Source organism: Periplaneta americana, chromosome 1 (genome assembly GCF_040183065.1).
Source record: "Periplaneta americana isolate PAMFEO1 chromosome 1, P.americana_PAMFEO1_priV1, whole genome shotgun sequence".
Classification (NCBI taxonomy): Eukaryota; Metazoa; Arthropoda; class Insecta; order Blattodea; family Blattidae; genus Periplaneta; species Periplaneta americana.
Window position 1 is genome coordinate 204,407,469 of NC_091117.1, and position 24,709 is coordinate 204,432,177.

Below are 24,709 nucleotides of genomic sequence, written 5' to 3' on the forward strand. Positions count from 1 at the left end.
CCCTTTCCACATGGCGAGTGCTTATAGCTCTGTTGGCGACATTTATTGTGCACACAATGTTAGCATTGGCACGTTTTGTGTTTGATTCTCTGTCGATTTTTGTATTGTTTTCTTACCTTTGCGTCAATTGTCAATGAATGTTTTAATGTCAGCCATCTTAACGTCAATTGCTAGCGTCCATCAGCTGGCAGCATGGTAGTCCATATTGTCAACATAGCACTGTAGTTCCAAGCTCGGCCGCTTAACTGTCATGTCCCATCTTTCAAAAAAACAAGTATAGACATGTTATTTGATAAGCTCAATCCCTGGAATGTTTACAACGGTAGTATTTCAAGTATAGACGGCTGTAGTCTGTAGCTTCTGGTGGCCATTGCTGCCAATTTAGTGACTGTGTCATTTTTATTTTTGCACTTTTTATTAATGATTAAGTAAGGCACTTTGAAGCTTTAACATTATTTTAAATGATAAGTCCCAAAGGACATTGTAAAATGATCTAGTAAATAACTGAAGTAAATTGAAATTATTTTATTAAGAAATTTAATGTGTTGCGTTACTGACTGCACGAAACAATTTATTGTATACATCATTTATGTCTCTGTTGTAAAGGAGGGGGTATGCCTTTTTTTAAATCGAGGTATGCCAGAGGAAAATCTTGGGGTAGCATACCACTTCTGGTTTTTCCCCACTTTCCTCACTGAGACAAAGAGAAAAATTTCAGGTGTTACATTGATGATAAAACTTACAAAGCTGGTAATATCCAACAATATAACGCTCCTCTGTTTGATAGTTCTTCGCATTTCACATTTCCATACAATCATGAAGTTAAAAATCGATTAAACCCGGACAACGTGAAAATAAGAAGTCGGCTCATTATAGTGAGCCTACTGTGTTTATAAATAGCAGCAAAATGCAGATATTGCATTATCGATTTCTTCAGAGTTAAATAATAATCCAACCAACAACAGAATTGTGTAAATATATCAAACTAGTGGCTTGTGCAGCAAATGCTGCTAACTAAGATCATTAGAAGTTCAAACCAAATTTTTTCAAATTTATTTCTAATGAAGAATACCAGACATTTTGGAAGTTATTTGCTTCCATAATAATGAAACATAGGCCTACCCCTCTGAATGGGTTTATTCATGCTAAATACCTTTTATTTAACCTTTACATATTCAGTTCTTGAGTTCCAATGCGAAAACGCAAGTAACAATGTCAGAACGATCAGTCGGTTTTACATGTGGGAGTGAAGCAATAGCTATTTCAGGTTATTGTGAATTGTAGGTTAGTTATGAAAATATCCTCTCCTCTCTTCCCTCATGCTCTCTGCCCTTTGCCCTCTGCCCTCATGCCCCTCTGCCCTCGTGCCCTCCTGCCCTCGTGCCCTCCTGCCCTCATGCTCTCTGCCCTCATGCCCTTCTGCCCCTCAGCCCCCGTGCCCTCTTCTCTTCTCTTCTCTTCTCTTCTCTTCTCTTCTCTTCTCTTCTCTTCTCTTCTCTTCTCTTCTCTTCTCTTCTCTTCTCTTCTCTTCTCCTTTTCTTTTCTTTTCTCCATTCGCTTGCTTTCTACGTGATTCTCAATCTCTCCTACTGTATCTTAGATCCTTGTCATTGTCACAAGTTTCATATTCAATCTTTACATTGCCTTCAGCATCATCATATGAACTTTCATCTATGATCTGCAGAGTAGTGCCGATCACCAGTGTTACTTTGTTAGATAAAACATACTTAAGGGAATAAATAAACTGCACTAACAGAAAATTGATACGTAAATCTGACATACACTTCCAAATAATTATATCTCATAAGTTGGCCAAGCGTGTAAGTTGCAACCTGCTGTCACGACTACTATAGTCAGTAACTGAAAGACGGAGTCATAGCTAGAAGAAGGTGGTGCCCTCTTGGCGGGAAAAGTAGTGAGGATCAATTGTTTATCCATTATACGTCAAAATTATGTACGACAGAAGTTTTAAAAAATGGCATTACTTCCTTGTGAGCAGGAAGAAAACCACTGTTTGATCACAGTATAAAATAGAGATATGTTCTCTATACTGTGGTTTGATTTCCACATCTCCTACAACTTTAATAAAAGTAGTGTTAAGTTCATAACAATAACCTTAGTATCTCGTTATCATTATATTACTTCTCTTCAAATTATTATCTACAGTCAGATGGAAAGAAGTTTATGAGATTACACGTTCTCGTGCCTAAAATCGAAACTTCACGTTGATGTCGATGTTATAGGCATTCCTAATTTATAGTCTCAACAAATGTTGACGCAACATCCGTCGATCGACCACGCTGTTACGTAAGTTTTATAGTTTTCAGTAATATATATATATATATATATATATATATATATATATATATATATATATATACTCAGTATATTATAGAAATGAAGATCTAATATAAAATCTTCTTTCTCTGGATCTACTGTGCTCCAACCACGAGAAAGTCTCCGCTGGATGAGACGAAGGAGGGTAATGCTGTGAATGAATGTTGATGTCATAAGATGTCATAAGGTCACACACGTGGGTACTCTTATCTCTATTGGCTAGCTCTCACAGCACAAACCATAACATTGATACAGACATATTGATACTACCCTAGTTACAAAATTAGATCACAGTTAATCTCCTGGTCTTTTAATCTCTTCATATAGGAAATAACATATGCAGGAGAGAGCATGGTTTTTAAACTGGCGTTATAACGGTAATATTATTTATCTACTTCGTTCCAATAGATGTAGCAATAATAAGAACATTCCTTTCACGGTTGATCTCCTGGTTGGAGAACAGTACTTACTTAAGGCCCCAAAAGATTTCACTTTCATATCATATATTATGTGTTGCATTAACTATAATAATATTTCATTTTAATGGTAATAATGTCACCAAACATTCTTAAGTTTTTTAGTTCTTAATATCGAATACACAGCTGTACTCGGAAAACTACAGACCAGAGAATCAGACCTGTAAATTATTTTTATACGTTGTCAAAAAATTACACAAATGAAGATCGACATATTGGCATTATGATGTGAAAGAATCTGACCCATGTGAACTCGAAGTATGTCAGCAATCCTATAGGTCATGGCCTTCGTGTAATAGTGTATTGTTTATTGTACTGTCTGTTTTGTTTTATTGTGAAATACAATTAATTAGTTCTCAAAACTGACGAAAGATGGATTTTGGAAAGTAGGAAAATGATGTAGGAAAATTGACATTTCACTGAAAACTACTATTTTTCTGAAAAACGTTGGGTTCCAAGCTTCAAAATGAGGGGTCATTTATTAAAATCCGTTCAGCCTTTTTCCCGTAATTTTCATTACAAGTTCAATTTATATAGATTTGTTAAATTGTCGGTTGGTTTACTGTTGCGTAACTCCATCCAATTTGACTGTTTGACTTCCAGTTTTTTTTCTTCAATATTGGTGAATGTAAATGGCTGCAATGTGGTCTCCATTCAGAAGTTATATTACGTCTCGTTGTTTTAATTACATGTCAATATCATCCTTCATCTTGATTCACTGTTCCACCTATGTCGTCTGATAAAGAGAAATTCAACATGCAAAGTATGAATGGGAAGTTTAAAACATTCACATTGCTCAATCAGAATTTGTTTTCATACTCGCATCTGCAGGATAAATTAAGAGGCATTATTTTTTAACTGATAACTCAGAGCCATCTTCAGTTACAAGCCGGAGATGGGTAGGTTTGGCAACGCTGAGTGGAGGCGGGCGGAGGCGAAATAAAGGCATGACGTTTGACGTTTCAGTGCTTTGATTTTGTTGTCAGATGATGTATATTTTCGACATTAATTGATACAAAACTAAGTGCATATGGTCAAGATTCAGTGTATTGATGTACGTAATTTATTACGGAATCTGAAATTGTATTTTATTTGAGTTTCAGAATACCGCGTAAGTACTTGCATACGTGTTTTTTATTGATGGTACAAGGGAAAATAAATAGATAAATACTTAAAGAAATGTTACTTGCACCAAAAATAAATAAAATAACGACATAATTTTGAAATACCATTATGTGGCTAGTAAACTGACAATGTTTTGCCGCTTTAAGTTGTTTCACCTCTGACTAGGACACATACATTTTAATTTCATGTGATTATATGTCGTGCTTATCTATAAATATTTCAGATGCCCAGGAAGCCAGTTTTAGTTTGAACCTCGCCAGTCACCATAACAATACTATTATCCTAAATTATTTGTTATAAAGTTTTTAAAATATAATTTTAAATAGGCCAAGGCCAAATAAAAAGATCTATGAAAAAATGAAGAAAAATACCTTCAATATAATACGTAACAAAACACATCATTATCTATTACTTATGTGCAATTAGCATAAACTCAGTGAACTTTAAATCCTGTAAATATGAAATGAAAAGAAACATGTTTATAACTAATTTATTACAAAAGAAATAATATTAATAAACAAACCTTGAAAACCAACAAAGTTAGTGTGTATCTACAAATTATAGGTAGTTCTGACATATAACAGGCATTCCGAATCTTCAACAAAACTGCAGCATTTATGGGATCATAAAACAGCTGTTTACAATGAACTTGAAAATCAACGGCGTAACTTTATTGATACACCAGGCGAGACTCAACATTTTGGCCAGAATTCTGATAACCACAAACCACAAGTAAGACTATAAAAATGTAGTTCACACAATATTTAATATTTAGAAGAAATGGCAATCACTTTGTCATTAATAATAACCGTAAAAATTGCCAAAGACTGCAGCCATATTTTCATTTATTGTCTAGTTTTTACCGCCAACACGCACTTAGTTTATAATACATCAACAGTTAACGTTTGGTGTGACCGCGAACATAATTCCATCGACACACTTATATTGTAACATTAATTTACATTGAAAATAGGCATTAGCACCAACACATGCTATGGATCGTAGGCCTCCGCTTGACAGTTAATTACAGTGTTGCCGACGTATGGCTCAGGGCTTGTAACTGAAGAAGGCTCTGGATAACTGCATACCAAATTTATTTTGTGCGAGATCGTGCGTATTTGCTTGGTTTCCGCACAAAACCAATCCGCGGAAAGTCTAAAATTCCACATTCAGTATTCCCAACCTAATACACATAACAATTTCCCTCTTCTTACCGCTTAAGTGACATATTGATTTTACTGCTTTACGCTTTTAACATATTATTTTTAGAGACGTTCAATATAGTAATAATTATAAATTGGAAACTTACCACTGCATTTTCACCTAAATTGCATTGTTAATTATTGTTTTTAAATGTTTGCAAAAATTCAGTAAACTCTACAACTCCACTAAAGTTACTGTATTCGTGATGCAAGTAACATCAAGGAAGCCGTGAAAAAATCAACAAGATTCCAGACTCCTCATAGACTGGGGGAAAAAAAAGACAGACGTATATCATGGCCTGCTGGAGTATAGTAAACACAGAAAACATTTTAAAAGAACAATGTTGAAGACAGATATTTTTGTTTTGCAAATTTGCCGTCATTGAACAGAAACCAAGATGGAGATTTCATTGCAACTAATTAGAAATTCTTCTTTCAGGTATGTATTAAACGATCTTCGCACAAAATAATGTACGATACACGAGCGGTATGTTTTCTTTCAATTCTCGAAAATTAAAAAAGCTCAAGTACGTTTCGCTTTTTCAAACTTTTCCTCGAACATGAAAACTTCAACATACCGCTCTTGTAACGCATATTACTATTACATTGAAAATAGGCATTAGCACGAACACATGCTATGAATCGTAGGCCTCCGCTTGACAGTTAATTACAGTGTTGCCGACGTTTGGCTCCGGCTTGTAACTGAAGAAGGCTCTGGATAACTGCATACCAAATTTATTTTTCAAGAGGTTTAGACACAAGTACGAAAACATCTCAGTCTACAATGAAAATTAACAAAATACGAGTGAATTAAATTGTAGCAGCCTTTATTCATCCTGTATTTGTATAAGCAGCCTTACATCAGATGAACGGATTTATTAGTTGATGGTGAACACAGCAGAAACCTTTCGTGGAGCCATTTAAAACATATATTGCATATTAGATATTATGTACAAAATTACTCTCTCATATTAGACAGTACTATCAAGTCCTTTCTTGAAATCAGCTTTGAAATATTAACCAGTAAAATTATTATTTTCTTTACACACTTTAAAACCGTCGAGTAACAGAAGGCACATACAAGATAAGTCTTGCAGAATGGGCAATGAGATTAGGGCAATATATTCAATTGTAGCAAATAAATAAGGCAACAAAAGTGTTGAAGTAGCGGTTCAAGAAGTTTCATTCCCAATATCGCAGCTACTATCACACTACCACACACAAACATAAGCATCCATGTCAATGCACAGTGGCGGAGCGTGAATGCAGGAAAACAGTTAGACTCATATTATCTCTGGCTGTTATCAGTATCACAATTTGGTGAATCTTTGTGATATAGTCGATCTCTTGAATACCTTTCTGCATTGAAATATCGCACAAACTTTTTGTTTTGTTTTTTTTTAATTAAGGGGCGACATGTAGATCGAAAATAAAAAAAATATATATAACAAAATGTTTATTTTTTTTACACTTTATGAAAGTATGGTTCATTCTGCTTAAGGGGAGAGGACGGTATTAAAAAAAAAATTCCTATTTGGTGTAAAATATTCATTTTTTGTATGTAGAGCTCATAGCTGTAGCAACTCATCCAAAAATAAATTCTTCGAAAAAAAAATTACTTGGGGGCCCAGATTTGCAAAAAAATATACCCAATGCAGGATTTTACTAAAACCAATATATTTAAACCATTTTCAAAGATAGTTTCATCCAGTGTTTTGCAATGTACTTGCAAAAGCATGCTCTATAAACTGTCTTTAACAGAATTTTGATATTTATCCCTACGTTTGTAAAATAAACAATTAAAATTTAATAACACATTTCTGATTTCCTTTCTTGCAAACAAACGGACGTAGTTTTAAAATGAAATCAATTAACAAAATTCTGATACAGAGAAAAGTTTCCTAATCGTCTAAAGAATGTGTGTTCTAAATTTCATGTATGTATCTTTAATAGTTCAGAAGTTATATCCATTTCTGTCTGGCAATGTAGCAAAAAAAAAAAAAAAATGAAGTTACCGTAAACCGATAAAGGGGGCGAGTGATTTAAAAATCCATAGCGCAGGAAGTTTAAAAATGGCGTCTCAACATCCAATAAGGGCACAAATACCCACGAAATGTTATGCAATGCAGTCCACACATATCAAAGAGTATTTTAAAGAAAGACATTTTTTTAAATTCAATTTACCGGAAACAACAATAAAAGGGGGCGAGTGATTTAAAAATCCATAACGGAGGAAGTTTAAAAATGGCGTCTCAGCATCTGATAAGGGCACAAATACCCACAAAATATTATGCCATGCGTTCAACACATATCACAGGTCATTTAAATTTTTTCAATTTACTAATTTTTCACCAAAAAATACCATCCTTTCCCCTTAATTTGGCGTTTGGTTTATTAAAATATTCGAATATTTACTACCTTAAATATATTTTTAAAATAGTAGTGTATTTATGTTTTAGAGAAAAAATTTAGCACTTCTCACAAAAAAAAAAATATTATCTCAGGAACTAATTGTCTTAGAAGGGTATGGCTCGGCTTGTTTTGTAGTAAAATTAATTCTTCATAAAGCCTATGTTTCAAGATCTTATCCATACTGATTTACTAAAAAAAGTTTGAGAGGAAGAACTCAGAATACTAATGAATCGTTCAATAACGTTGTTTGGTACAGAGTCCCAAAAAAAACGTGTTTGTTGGTATGTCAACGTTTAAACTTGGTGTACTAGATGCTGTACTCATATTTAATGAAGGATGCATAAACTACCCCATTATTTCCTCGCCTAGTTGTCTCATAAATGGTGCCTTGTTGGTATAAATTGTGAGGTTTAGACCTGTTTTCGGACAGTTGACTAAACAACAACACTGCAAGAATACAGGTGTTGAAGGATCTAGGTATTCAAATAGGATATAATACCTCTAAAAACATGGCGGATACATTGTAAATACGGAAGGCAGAGTAACAAACACAAAGAGGCAAGATCCAAGAGAATGAGGACAGCATTAGGTGAGTAGAATGGAGAAGAAGATGAGGACTTGCAACCAAGAGGGTTTTAAAACATTTTTTCTGTAATAGATGAGTTTATATGGAACATTTTACTTTAAACGTGATTTACGGTACTTAAATCTACATTCTTCAACATAAATTATTCATTTTCTCAGAAACTACTAGGTCTAAATGTATGCCATTTTTACCATACATTTTAGAGAACATTGTGATGACATGGAATTACTTTGATTGAGTTTTCTTTAATAGTTTATAAAAAAAATGTCTGATTTTTTTAATTTTAGAGGTTTATAAAAAAATTATATTTTTTTCTATTAGATATTGTATCATCAAAACGAAACAGTGCACTCAAAAGGAATGCCTAAGCACCCTGTAAAAATGTCACAATTCTATGCCAACTATGTTCTGAGATAATGGGCCATTAATATAGCTGTTTTAACATTAGTAATATAGGTTTAAGATTCCCTTTAAATTGTTTAGAGGTGGAGTGAGTCTTTTTCAATATACATTTTTCCGAATTGTAATTTCTACTGCCAAATGATTGTTTTATTAACTGTTCTATACATGGCTTGATTTACAATTTCAGAGGCCCGGGGCTTAATTTTCTTTATGAGATCCCTTCTTTTCATATATGATAACTAGGCCTATATTTTCTTTATTTAAATTCTGTCTTCTATCTCCTTTCGTTATGTATTTATTTCACAGAGGTTTTATTAATTATTCTCTATTTTGAGGAGAAGAATTAAAAGTAAAGTGGTCCCATATGGTATCAGTGATTATGTGTGGCCACAAGACAGGTCAGAGCTGATTACATTGGTTGTAGTACCGGTACTGTCCCTTGTTTCCTCTAGTGCAGTAATTCAGGAGTTTGAAAGCAATTAATTGATGAACTAGTGGACTTACTCGTGTTAAATATGTAATATTTGTCCGGCTGACAGCTGTTTCAGTGCTTGACGCACCATCATCAGAGCCTACTAGATCGCGGCGTCATCTCGAACTTCTCTGCCTGTTAGGAGGGTGTGTTTTATTGTTGGAAGGTGTTGAAGTGTGGAGTCGAATAGTGTGTGTGTACTGAACTTGATCTGTGTGTTGAGGATTTGATCGGGGTGTGTTTTAGTGTGTTTGTATATTTCGTATTGTTCTAGTGTGTTGAGTTTTTGGTTCTTGGGTTGTGTGTGTAGGATTTCCATGTCTGTATTTATGTTATTGTATGTATGGTTAGTATTGGTTATGTGATCGGCGTATGTAGATGTATTGTGTCCTCTGGCACTGAAACAGCTGTAAGCCGGACAAATATTACATATTTAACATGAGTAAGTCCACTAGTTCATCAATTAATTACATTCAAGTGTTAAAAGTGGTGTACGCAAGATTCAAAATGGATTGAAAGCAATGTTCATTTTTCCTAAATTATAGTTTAGGCTTATAAAAAAAATACCTTGACTCTCCACAATTTAGTAGCTGTGGCGGATTGTTGTCTCTGTATGTCAAAATATTCATTAGTCTGTGTTAAAACATTTTTAACTTTTTGAAACTTGAGGTCTGTGTGGGAAAAGAGTTACTGCTAGTAACATATGAACGAACATGCTTGCTGTTGAATATCAATAGCTTTCCGTTTTCTTTTGTTGATTCTTAACACAAATTGGCTTGGGAATTCCATTTTTAATTATGGAACTTCCTAAAAAAACACTTTAACACTACCACTACACACCGATAATGGTCCTTTACCAACAGAAATTAGATAAGCTGTAAGGAACATAGCACTAGGCACTTGGTTTAACACTCAGTACAAGAACGGACAATGTTTTTGAGTTTGGCTGCTGAATTCATTATTAATTATATAAATAGGCCTACTGTTACAATTTGAATAAACTTTACATGGTAGCCAACTTTTACAAGTTGAACATATTAAACTCTGCAATCAACTTATTACTCTAAACGTAAAACAATAAAGTGATTTTTGATTTGTTTTCTAATATAATAATTTATTACGTAATTATAGTCCGGATCAGCTTACTTAATACCCTAAGGAAGAAACCTAACCATTTTTCCACTATTACTGAATGTGATAGTGAATTATAGTGATTTTCTAGTTCTCAGGTTGAATTTTGTTTTACAACTTCGTTTCAAATTTCGGGTACTGACAAATACTACAACTGGCAGTTATTTTCTAACTGTTATTTTGGCAGCAATGATTTCGGTTTACAGTAAAGCAAACTGATGAAAATGCAAATAAGTAAATACATTTTTAGGTTAGGTCTCATGAATCGTAAACTCTTTAGTCAAAGCAACAAATTTCATGTTGCCTGACAAAATAAATTGTAATATTAGATCATACTAATCCTAATTACCAACATAATATGCGAGAAGTCCAGGAAGAAAATATACTATTTCATAAATAAATTATTGAACCATTGAAGAAACACCTCACAACATAAAGATGAGATGTGGTAAATAAGCAAGACATTGTTACTGTTGACACTATATTATTATTATTATTATTATTATTATTATTATTATTATTATTATTATTATTATTATTTCAGTACATACCATTGTGATTTTACCCTCTTTGGTGATATCTGGTGTTAGTTGGCAACACTGAAGAGACGGCCAAATTAGTCTTTTAGGAACTACTCTTACGTGATCCTTACTATACTTATTTCCTCAATTCTGATTTTCAGTTGGCAGAGTTGTCTATTTGATTTGCATAATTCACTTAAAAATGCTTGTTCCTGGATTTTGAGGCCCCCAGAGTTATGAGGCCCTGAGGAGAGGCACCATAGGCTCTTGCATAAATTAGGCCCTTGTTCTATGATACAATCACACTCGCTCTCATTTTGATTTATCTCATTACACTAATAATGCCACTTTAAATCCCACTTAAGTATTCCCGGAATCGCTAACAAAATCGCTTGTGTGTTAGCGAAAGAGAGATCGCTAACAAGGATAGAGAAATATTCATACGTAACGAAAACCGACCGTTGTAGCTTATATCTTGCGGTCTGACCAAAAAACTATCTTTAGGCCTACATTTTAATTAACAGGTACAAGAAATAACTATAAAATATAACTTGTTTCAGCTAAAATAATTTTAACAAAATAACTTTCAAAGTGCTAGCACCGCTAACATGAACGTGCCGCCACTGTCAATACATGTGTTGCTAGTGTTGTTGCATGGACACAAGTGAAAGCAAGTAATGAAGATTCCCATTATACAAGTATTTTGATTTTGATAAATTAGTAACACGGTCTTCTTCACTACTTCAGAATTCATTATGTTTCACATTTGAACATCTCCTTGGTCCTCAGTTTTAAAAAACATAATAGAATATAATATTTTTCTAGTGCAAGAAAACAGATACTGAAAATTATTCTAAGGTACTCAGTGTTTCTGTTATTATTTTTTCACACTCAATGCCTCGAACCACTGAGACCTTGCTTTTTCTCAAAAGAATTCAACTACCTGATATGCCTGTGTGCAGAATAATATTTAAAATCTAAATATTTTGTACAAACATCTATAAAGCGAATCACAAAATGTAAAATTTCAATTCAGTATCAATATCGTAAGCACCGTTTGTTGTATTTATGTGTTTTTGCATTTGTAAGCATGAAGTTTCCTTCAGTTTTAGATAATAAGAGATGGCAGGCGTTAAAATTACAGAATTGTAATCTGTGAGGTGGAAAGAAGCCTCCACTCCGAAGCTGGACCCTTGTTCACACGAGGTGGCCAGCTCACGTTGACTGTGATTTAGTTATGGTGTTGTGCACTTCAGGAAGCTCGATCTGCACAGGTGGTACGGGTGTTATGGTGCCGTCCTCCTCGTTCACTTTCAGTCCAATTGTTGCACCAATCTTCGCACTTGCTTGTCGGAAGCTGTCTGACAGTTTTTCCTGTACATAGAAAAACACAACATTAATGACTACTGAATGTATGGTTATCCATATCTAATAATAAAGCCGTTAAAAAGTGTCATTATACAGGGTGCCCCAAAAGCCACTACCCATTACTGTTATAAAGAGTGTCCCATTTATCTTGTGCACCTATTACAGTATAACTTTTTTGTTTGGATAGATATTGGAATTTTTGTTTTTGAGCGTTATGTTAGAACGAGGGGCTAACATGAGTGTGGGGATTTGGTACATATAACTACATTATGGTAAAACAAGTTTTGATGGAGATATCATTGCAATAAGTGAAAGTCTAAGGAATCTTCTATGCCACATCAATAATTTTAAGAATGCAGTTATATTGTCAGACTCCAAAGCATCTATTCTATCAATAGTCTCTAAACACACACCTTCATCTCAAACAGCAGAAATAACTAAAATGCTCTCTCAATTAATATCATTCAATAAAAGAATTGTATTCCAATGTATACCATCCCATTGTGGAATCCTGGGAAACATGACAGCAAAGAAGGACAGCATTGCTACTTACAGACCTGTTACTAAATCTACGGATTTCTCTGTGAAAAGATTTATTAAGTCTACATACTTAGACTTGAACAAACAAAATTTGATAACACAATCTCAAGGGAAAAAATGGAACTCTCTGCATCATAATCCACAGTTAATTCACGATTTACCACGAAAATCGTCTGTAGCTGCATTTAGATTGGCAACAGGCCATGATTGTTTGGCCAAACACCTGCATAGAATTGGAATATATCAGTCCCCTAACTGCCCATTGTGCAACTCAAACCAAGAAATGGATTCGGAACACCTCAAAATCTGTGCTTCAGTGGCTGGTCATGATAATATCTTTGAAAAATATTGGAGTGCAAGAGGTCAAATGACTTTATTGTCAAACGCCTGGCATTAGAAAACAACAACAAAAACAACATTATGGTACAAGATACACGTGACGTCATCAATTTTTCAAATAGCACTATATGCTTTAATCATGTTACATTGATTACACACATTAAGACGAGTTGAAAAATGTATCACAATGTCATCTTCCCAATCAATAACAACAACAAAACGAAACAGAAACGTACTCCCAATGTGATAATGTTATGCTTTGAGAGTCACAAAAGATATTCCAAATGGTGACCATTCACATTAATGCACATTCGAAGGCATTCCCCGAAAGACCATATGACTGCCCGGGATGTTTCTGGCTGAATGGACACACAAGCCTGTCGAATGCGTTGCTGCATGTCGTCTGATGTTGTCAGAATGTTCTGGTACACATTGTCCTTTACAGTTCCTCACAGTCAGAAGTTGAGTGGCGACAGGTCCGGAGAACGTGCAGGCCACTGTACGTGGATTGTGGCGTCGACATTTGTGGTTTGTTTACATGTTAAGACAACAAACACACAACACACGACGTGTACGGACGTCAGTCATCTTTCGTTTTGTGTAAGTTAATGCACAAGATGAATGGGGCATCACAACAAACGGTACATTCTGATGGCATTCATTTTGCATTTTGTTGTTGTTATTGATTGGGAAGGTGACATTGTGATACATTTTTTAACTCGTCTTAATTGTGTAATCAATGTAATATGATTAAAGTATGTAGTGCTATTTGAAAAATCGATGACGTCAAGTGTATCTAGTAATATAATGTAGTTGCATGCACCAAATCTCTACACTCATGTAAGCCCCTCGTTCTAACATAACTCTCAAAAACAAAAATTCCAATACCTATCCAAACAAAAAAGTTATAATTGGTGCACAAGATAAATGGGACACCCTGTATAGATTTATTCCCCCGATGAATTTCAAATTATCCGCCTGTGATGTTCATCTGACAATTAGTTACTAGAGTACATTGCTTAATGATAATTCTGATGTCAGATGTTTATTTAGAGGTTTGTGTTAGTTACGTTCACTGTTCATGTATATTGTTGATATATTGTCGACAGAGAAAAGGCTTTTTGCTGTTAAAACGTGGCATAAAGGTGATTATCAGTTAATAATTCAAGAATGGAGTGAACACTTCGACATTGTTCCACAAACACGGAAGGCGATCTTCAAAGAACTACTACAATTTGAACTCACTTTACTTTCAGCATGATGGTGTTCCACCACACTATGCTGTAGTTGTGCGAAATTACGTTGCTGGGGTGTTTAGTGGAAGAGTTAATGGAAGACGAGGGACAATAGAAATGCCACCCAGATCACCAGACCTCACTCCAATGGATTTTTCATTTTGGGGATTGATTAAAGATACGCTTCAAAGCAAACCACAATAGAAGACTTGACATCAGCCATTGATACTGCTTTTCACGATATGGATTACGATCCACAACTGTGCGAAAAAGTATGCTTAATTGTCTAAGATCGTCCTATTGATTAAATTAGCTGGTTTTCATCCTACAATCAACTGATAACAGCAACAATCCAGGTTGCCAGCAAACAAAAGATGCGAAAATGAATTGAATGATCTTTCATATTTAAGTATAAAGATATAAGGGTGCCATTTGAAATTTCAAAGTGGGGTGGCTGGGGGTGGGGGTGAAATATAAAACACAATTAAGCCTTGTTTCAGACTTCCCCCTCAATGTCTAAATTTAGGTATTTTTTTATTTAAATTGAATTCAATTTAAATAATTAGTTATTTAGACTGGGAAGTTTTGAAATGAAAGCCCTGTATATTACTTTTACCTCGCAACTCATATATTGATCCAAATATCGTATAGGCCTACTATAAATTTGTGAAACAATGTGTAGCCTATATTATGAAATAAAGAAGTTTTCTACTCATCGCTGAATTAGTGTATCGAATTAATAAACTCATAAAAAGATAATAATTTGTTTTCAATATTTAACAATTTCTGTCCTACTCAAGTCCATTATATACGCAAGAAATTAAGAAATGAATTATTATAAAACCAATTAACTGGATTATCAAAATGTTAAATGCATATTACTAGGAGTCACACAGAAATGTAGGCCTATATGGGACTGTGTTCTTTGCTTATATGAACCAAGTAAATTTATGAAGCGAACGTTTACTATTTTCGTACATACATGCAAACCTGTAATTTAAAGTTTCTACAAAAACACCGAGCTCCTCTCTGCAAGATCTAATAAAGACAGCCATGACAAGTGAGATATACAGAGAACAGCTTTCATTTGATATATCTTATATACGGTACTGCCACAGTCTACTATATACAGTCACGAAGCTTGAGTTGTGAGGATGCTAGGAACAATAGACTGTGCCGATACTATTTTGCATTGTCTGTGATGAGGCGATATTAGCGATCCTAGTGGTTAGCAACTATATATGGATGCATATTTACTACGTACTGAGTTTCGTGGCTGTATATACTAGTCTGTGGTACTGATTTCTCTTCTGGCTCACAATTTTTGTTCTTTGAGATGTTTTTGGCAAGTTTTTTATTTTGATGTATCCATTATAATAATATAAGTTTAAGTACATGTTTTATTATTTATGTGGGCGGACAATATTTAGCTTATCCCGACGGCATGTCTACTGTATCTGTATATTTTGGTATTGACACTAGACTACAAATTTACTTGTCCCTAATCAGAAAGGGTTAAATTAGAAATCTGATATTGGTCACTGAATGGAGATGCTTACCTGTACAACATTGATGCACATAGATGTTAAAGCGAGGCCAAATACTAGATAGACGATAGAAGCCATCATGTACATGGGATGCTAAAAAAAAGAAGAATTGTTTGTCATCATAATGGAAACATAATTAACAAGCAGCAACAATAGTCAATTTTTATCCCAAGTTCAACTGAAATGTAAATGCTTGGTTATGGTTATAGTGCCCTACTCTTGAGCATATCAAAAGTCAGTATTTTTACTCTAGAAGCAAGAAACAATAATTAGCCTATATTTAGTCGTAGAATTTATTTGGAGTAGCCCATGCTGCCTGTGCTCCTGGTTTATTTCAATACTTAATTCTCACAATAATAATTTATTATTGTCATGATTCGTTTTTTACATTTTTGCAATTGTAATTTCTCATAAAATTTTATTACAAGATGTATGGACCGCTCTGTTTTCCATAACCATTCCTTACACCACTTACTGTAAGAATGAATCTTACTAATACCAGTTTACAGTGGTGTAATAGTAATATTTCATTTAATGAAGTTTTCAACGACAGAGGTTATCGTATTTGCCCGAATGTAAGTCGACCCTGAATCTAAGATGACTCCCTATTTTGAAGAGATTTCCTAAGAAAATCTTTATTCACTTACCAGTTCTATTCTTTTACTCGGCAGCCCGGCTCAGAGCGTCAACAATGGACAGCAATAGTGCCAACCTCACCAGCACGAATATGGCACGTCAGCTTGAATCTAATGTAGATTATGTAATTTAATTTAATGAAAGTGTATACTTTGTAATGTGTATGCTGACTTTGTGCGCAGATTGTACTATGCAGTGTAAAAACATTATCTTTGAGCAGGAGTAACGATATTCCTTAATCTGTGTTTTTAAGACGACCTCAGATTTTTGGATTCGACAATTCTGAAGAAAAACTTGTTTTACAATAGGGTAAATACGGTATACAGCGTCGGAATTCAAGACGGAAGAGAAATGGAGACGAATTTTGTCTGCAGAGATGTGTCGTAAATGTACGACACGAGCCTTCCAGCTTTACTTTCCTCCTGAAGGAAGACACGCTGAGGATTTTATTTTCCTTCATAATTCAACGCCCTCGGCTGGGTTTGAACCCACTTATCTCGGATAATAACTGCCAGATCACCCAGCACAATTTTGTAGTGGCTAGAATGATATGTATTTAAAAGAGCAAGCAAAGGGATAATAATACCATTAATATTAGCAATAATAATTTAAAACTTACTTAATAGAACTTACAGTAGCACATAAGAACAGCCATGTTATACGTATATTAATAACTGAGAAGGTATTACCATAGTCTAGTACAGGCCTGCACAAACAGCGCTCAACGAGCGCGCGCGCTCCTTTCGAGCGGGAGAGCCGAGTTTACCGCTCGCCGAAACGGAGGGGAAGATACGCCAGAATGACAAAGACTTGCTATAGGTAGAGGAGAGGGAAACGACCACTCAGTTATCTAGTGGAGTGCAGTGTGTAGGCCTATTCTCAGTAACTGTTTCACGTTGATTACCTACTGCTACAGTACAGTATGGAGGAATCTAAAAGACGGAACATAACATTTAACATTTAACGATTTACAGCTCGAACTTATTGATCTTCACTGTGACCTAAGGGCTAAAGATCGTTTGAATAATACTACTAGCCTGGTTGAGCTTTACAAGACTAAACATTAGCAATAATATCCACGACTACACAGGCTGGCTGTGAAAATGATTGCTATGTTTGGCTCAACATTTATATTTGTGAGCAACTGTTTTCTATAATCAACTTTAATAAAGGCAGACATCGAACAGACTGATGTTTCTTTTTTTTTTTAATTGGGTTATTTTACGACGCTGTATCAACATCTAGGTTATTTAGCGTCTGAATGAAATGAAGGTGATAATGCCAGTGAAATGAGTTCGGGGTCCAGCACCGAAAGTTACCCAGCATTTGCTCATATTGGGTTGAGGGAAAACCCCGGAAAAAAACAACTGATGTTTCATTACGATCAGTAGGCTACTGTTCCTTTCAGCTGCCAACAGCATAAAACCTCGTTTTCATGTACTGATAAATAAAAATATAACAAATTGATATTGTACATTTAAGTAGCTATAGAATTTCTATTATTTCTGTAAAATAAATATTTCTTTATTAATTAATAATAGTCCAAGATAGTTTTGCAAACACTGGATGGGAATTCATTTCATAAGCAGTCGTAATAGTACTTCCTTTTGTGTATATTTTGTACGAGATCCACCCCTTCTTCTAGTCCACCCTTATACAGAGCGCAGCTAATATTGCATTCCGCTCATGAGCTGTGAGCCGGCTCGGAGAGCGCAAACCTTGTGCAGGCCTGGTCTAATATATACAGTCACGAAGCTTGAGGTGGTGAGAGTACTAGGAACAATAGATTGTGCCGGTACTATTTCGCATTGTCTGTGATGAGGCGATAGTAGCGATCCTAGTGGTTTGCAACTATCTATGGATGCATATTCCCTACGTATTACGATTCGTGACTGTAACTAGACAGTGGTATACTACATCAGTATAGTATCCTCGTTTAATTACCAATACTCAGTCGGTAACAAAGACGTCGCTTGTCTTTGCAGAGATAAGATAAGAATTTGTTTTTATTTATTATGTCTTCTCAAATGCCGCTCCAATCATAAGGAACGGTAACACATGTCTGCACGCACGAAATTTAGGCACATACACAAGTAAGCACGAAAGTTAAGCGCGTACACGGGTACGTACGAAGGTTAGGCACATACACGACTACTCACTAAGTTTAAGCGCGTACCATGGTGTACCCGGGTAGGACGAATACTCCGTAAGTCTCGGTAACTCCTAGTGAATCACTTTGTATTTAATTACTGTCCAATATTGTTACATTGACTATTACATTCTTACTACGTCACACTACTTTTGACCAATAAAACGGTACGAAAGGACGTATTTCAACCAATCATGGCTGCTTATCGCACAATTTTATCGCGTCCCTAGCATTTGTTTAATTTTATCGCGTCCCTAGCATTTGTTTCTTTGTTTGCCAACATTTGAAACTGCGCTGGTCTGGACGTAATATATATATATATATATATATATATATATATATATATATATATAATTACAAACCACTCCAGTCGATGCACAGCAGTTTCAAATATGACTCGCATTGGCATTCAAGAACAAGAATCAATAAAAATCACTGATCATACCTATGCATCTTCTGAAATCCGATTTACAAATAAATGAAGAGCACCATTCGGAAATCCTGAATAAGTTGAATACACCATGTAGGCCTAAATCAACGAGTTCCACTTCTATTACGCACACGTCCAATATAACATCAATTGAACCATCAACCACATTCAAATTTGAAAATTGTACATTCAATAATTATTCCTTTTAAAATTATTCATGTTTATTTTTTATGTCGTCGTCGTTAATTAAACCTTTTTTAACACTTGTGTACAGTATATTAGTTAGGTCATGTTGTAGCTTCTGCTATATGATATTATGGATAGTCACGTATCAGAGATTGTTTAATATTAAGATTTATTGAAAATCATCTGCTAAGTGACGTTGATTACTGGGATTCAGATAATTGAAGTGGAATGCAACTGTTTTAATAATAAAAATGAAACTGAATCAACAAAGCCTTCTTGACTAGTAGCATTGCCATCGTGTATACGTGTAGATCGAGAACTTCTCGACGAGAAGGCATTGCTCACTACTGCCATCTAGCATGCATCTAGCGTAATATTTGTAATGTTGAGATGGTACAATAATACATTTGAAGACAGTTGTATTTTCGTAAGTCAATTAATATTTTATTGTACTGGAGTACTTCGTTACTTCTAATCTTTATATACTTTCTTCTAATCGTGTAATAGTCAATTAAATCCCACTCGAGTTTTGATTTTCTCTAGATAAATCAAAACGTCTAGTGAGATTACTGTTGATAAACAGTAAGCTATTGCAACTGATTTAAACTTATGGTGAAAGAGTGCAAGTGAATACAGAAGACAATGATTATAAGACACAAATCTTAAATTACTAATTAATATAATTCATGTTATAGTCCTTACAACTATAGAGTACTAGCGTTAGGAACCAGATTTCGTGAAATTAGAAAACCCATTTGCAGAAGTTCTCCATCGGACATAAACCATGAATTAACTACATAACTATACAATTCAACAAAGTATGAGTGTACTGTACAAGTAGACTATGCATAACATTGGAGGACAGTGTTGTCTATAAATGTGTAAGCAATCATACAGTAATATGCACTACATAGTTTAGCACTCCTTTGTCTCATCGTGATGACATGGTGGTTCTATTCTACTGCGTAGCTGCAATGCGTGTCGTTATCAAAGAGAAGCAGTTGCGAATATATGAAAATATGCATGTCTCAGAATTACTTACACTGTTTGACTTTGTACCACAATAGACGCATGAAAAAATGAGGAAACGCACAGTTATTTTAAGTCTATTCGCTATATAAAAATATATATGTTATATATGATCTATACTTTTGATGACGTGCTAATAAATGTTTTGCAACTATTGAAAATAAATATGAAAAAAAGCTAAATCAGAAGAAGGTAACTGTATTGTAACTTAGATTCTTTGTCTTTGCATAAATTTGTAATATGTGTTTATGAAGGAGCACTGAAAACTAAAATTGCAGCTACAAAATAAAATCTCAAATAAATGAATAATAATTACTAGAAAAGTTCGATTTGTGTTATAATTTTATAAAGAAGAGTAAAGTATATATTATATTATGTCTTGAGAAACACTTTTACAAATAGACTGATCATATAGTTGTTCGTTATGATATTAATTTACAAGACGTAAAATGAAGGAAGAAACTACGAATGCAGCGATGAAGGTTTTTTTAACTGCAAAAATTAAAAAGTTATGAATGCATGATTATAACAAATTTCTCCTCTTTCAGGTTTGAAAAGTGAAAAGCGTTAGAATGCCTCTAACGTGCGAGGATATGTTCGAGGTCATACTGATGTCTGGGGTCAGAAGTTCACTTGCATTGTACTGTAGATTATTTTAATCAATGACATCCCCAGAGAGATCCTGTGTCCCATGTGACAGTTGCACAATACGTTATCAGATGACCAGTATTGTACATTCTTCTTTTTAAGTTTACTACATTTATAAAATTAACCTTGTCACTGGAAGTTTTTCGTTCGAAAGGAAGAGCCACGCTATAGTTTTCCGAGACATCATTCACAGAATTCAACTGAACAACAATCCGGATCATTCTCACTGAGATGATGCTGAAGCTGAAGTTTATAAAGTGTCATTTGTGCTCATGTGATATTCGAACGATTGATCGTTGACTAGTACCACATTCTGTAGTGTATGCCTATTTCAGTGTAAATGGTTGACATGGTGATAAACACGTTTTATATCATTTTGACTTGCCTCAAATGCTTCAATTTTTATTTTGTTTTTGTAGTTTTTTTCTTTGACTTTTTAATATTTATATTGCACCTAAAACTGTATCACCTCAACTGAAATGTAGTATCACCAAATACCTTACTATAATAATACCGGACAGCTAGCAGTTTTGCTGCGAACGACGCTGGTGCTGCTACCTAGGCTGCCGGTGTGGAGATACTCGCGAAACAAGCTGTGATTAACTGCAATGTATAGGCTATTGTTGCTGGGCTAGTTAATAGTTTTATTAATTAGTGCTGTGTCAAAATGTCAGGGTGTATGTGTGCTGTTTATAATTGTGACAATTGCAGCATTACAAATTGCTCCAAATCGTACTTTCGATTTCCGACAGTTCATAAAACGTGAGTCAACAAAATTCTTTATTAGGCCTAATGTCTTTGTCTCTGTGTTGATAGAACAATAAAAATTAGCTTTTTTATTTAGGCCTAATAAATGAATAGAAGTTACAATATATTGGAAATTTTGAGGTTTTAGCAAATTAAGTTTTATTGTTGTCTACGTGCCTTTACTAATAATTATTACAAGCATCAGAATACTACCATTTTTATTTTTGCAGTTGTCAGCAATGGGTATATAAAGCATTATTGTAAATTCATTCCTAATGTCAGAACTGATTTTGTCCCACTAAAGCAAAGAGAAAAAATGTAACAATTAATTACGGAAAGTAATATGAAGTATGCAATATTCTCATAATATGCATCTCTGATATAAGGTAATAATTATACATTAAATATTATTGAACATTTCTTAAGTGTTTCATATATAATTCCACATTAGTAACTCACGTTTTAAACAATAGTCCGAATCCCGCTATGTTAATATTTGTGTATGTGAACGTAATTCCATACCGCTCCGCTAGATGTCAGGTCCGCGATATTTCGCACTCACGCCAATGCTGCTAGTATACAGCTGTCCGGTATTATTATAGTAAAGTATTTGGTATCATTTTATTTATCAAATTACATTGAGGAATTTTCATCACCTCACCACAGGGTTTGAATGTTTTTCATTGTCGGTTGAATTTTCGTATGAACTTTATTTAAGTAATCTCTACATGTAAATATCATAAAAGCTCGGCATATAATTCGTTATCATTAATGCAAAAAATTCTGAATGCCTTTTCAGTATGTTCAATTAGCTTGTATATGTAGGCCTAAGCTGAATTCATATTGTATAAGTGTAGGGTAACCTTTTGGTCTATGAATTCATATTACTAGATCAATTTATTAAGAGTATTGGTAACGAAGTTATAATTGAATGAAAGGTTTTGTGTTGTTAATTGGAAATAAATGTAGTATTTATTTGTGGTTATTCACTAGAACATTTTTTTTTCGTAACTAACATTGTAATATATGTTAAAAAATTCGTTATAAAAGTAATTATCTTCATTCAGTGTATTTCTGCGAAGAACTAACTACCATAATCAGCTATATGATCATACTATTCTTACTCAATTTAAAAATTTTAAAGTAATTCATTTACATTGGATATGAAGATTAAAAGTGTCATCATTCATTACAGATTAACTGCTGACATGAGAAACAAACATCTCTTATATTTACTTCATACTCAGATAAAAAAGCGAAACAGCATCACAAGCATCATAACTAAAACGCAATGATAAAAGTAATCTTAGTACTTATATTCAACGAAGTTTTGAAAAATACATACAGGGTGAATCATAAGTAATGTCATTAATTTTAAAGGGTTATTCTTTGAGACATTAAAAAAAAAAGTTTGATATAATTTTGCTCGTTTTTCTTTCCTTTTCGAAATAACAATTTTTTATGCTCGACCATGCCGAAATGTAGTAATTATACACTTGGTAGCAGTCCTTTAATGCATGTCATTAAAGTACACCTATTCATTAAAGTTCAGGTTTTCGATTATTCTCGGATATGCAATCGAAAGACAACGAGGGAAACGTCACGGAGGCCGGAAATCCAATACTTTCGCAGAAGGTTCTGTTCTGTTACTATAATAATTAGCGTTAATTGTAAATAATATTCAAATAAATTCAATTTGACATCTCGTTTTTAAATTATAAATTAATTTCCACGTTTTACCAAAATTAGTTCATGTTATTCTCTACATTACATCAAGGTCAATGACATTATTGTTCCTCGGAAAAAATCAATACTTTCGCGTCTGCGCACATCTCACAATTTACGAGCTATGCACAAGGTCACTTCCGATCTTCAGTCAGATACAAATAAAATGAATACTTCTGAATAATTTCAAGTTAGAAATATGGTCGAGCATAAAAAGTCGTATGAAACTTGCCTATAATGGTAATTAAGACACTCGTATGAAAATTATGAAATTCGCTTGCGCTCGTTTCATGAACAAACATACTCGCGTCTTAATTACTATCATTATAGGCTCGTTGCATAATGTACTATTATATGAAACATTTATAAATAAAAAAATAATACAAGCAATATAATAACGTGTTTTGGAAAAGTCACTGATTTAATTCCCAATATGCTCAGTCAACTTAAGGTAGCAGTGTATTATAATAATAAATATTTGAAATAATTTTAGTTTTGTCCTTTGAAGTTGCAGAAATTTAATCCAAATAAATGTAACATTTTAAATTTTCTTTGCAGAACGAAAAGTTACATTTGTTCGGATACAATTTCTGCACATCTAAAAAGATAAAACCAAAATTCTTTCAATCATTTATTATCATGTCCACACCTGTGGAGTAACGGCTAGCGCGTCTGGCCGCGAAACCAGGTGGCCCGGGTTCGATTCCCGGTCGGGGCAAGTTACCTGGTTGAGGTTTTTTCCGGGGTTTTTCCTCAACCCAATATGAGCAAATGCTGGGTAACTTTCGGTGCTGGACCCCGGACTCATTTCACCGTCATTATCACCTTCATATTATTCAGACGCTAAATAACCTGAGATGTTGATACAGCGTCGTAAAATAACCTACTAAAAATTATTATCATAATACACTGCTCTCTTACATTGTCTGAGTATATTGGGGATTAAATCAATGGCTTTCCCAAAACACTCTATGAAATGTTTCATATAAAATAATTTTTAACTCGAAAAGGAAGCAAAACCGAGCAAAATTGTATTAAAGTTTTTTTTTTTTAATATCTCAAAGAATAACCCCCTGAAATTAATGACATTACTTACGGTTCACACTGTATAGGCTAAATATTAAAGCGGTTGGAATTGATAATGATTTTTTATTGTCAAATATGGAATTACTAATATAGCCCAGTATTATACAGATTACTATTTATTGTAAAATCTTCGAATATTTTGATGTTTATTATTGTGCAGAGAAATGCAATATTTTCATTATTAATGAAAAATACAACAACTATACAAAATCACATAGAATTATGTACAGTACATGTTTATATGTACAGATTTATTACTTCGCTATATCAGTAAATCAACAAAGAAAATTAATCTAAACTAAAGTAAAGTACTGGAAAACATGCTCATGCTGTTACTGAATAAACAAGACTTGTGTGACTGAAAATACTGTATAGTTACT

At 34.1% G+C, this 24,709-nt stretch overlaps 1 protein-coding gene across 2 annotated transcripts in view; it reads right to left on the reverse strand.

Moving 5' to 3' along the window:
* Positions 1-11,210: 11,210 nt before the first annotated feature.
* The window catches only part of LOC138706601 (potassium channel subfamily K member 18), a 224,060-nt gene continuing 210,561 nt past the window's right edge, over positions 11,211-24,709 (reverse strand). The window contains exons 5-6 of one of the 2 annotated variants that reach the window (XM_069836115.1): positions 15,706-15,786; positions 11,211-12,038 (exon numbers count right to left, since the gene is read on the reverse strand). In XM_069836115.1, the coding sequence (XP_069692216.1) occupies positions 11,880-12,038; positions 15,706-15,786 (240 nt within the window). In that variant the 3' untranslated portion in view covers positions 11,211-11,879. The remainder of the gene's footprint in view (positions 12,039-15,705; positions 15,787-24,709) is intronic. The other variant, XM_069836105.1, reaches the window with a different exon arrangement.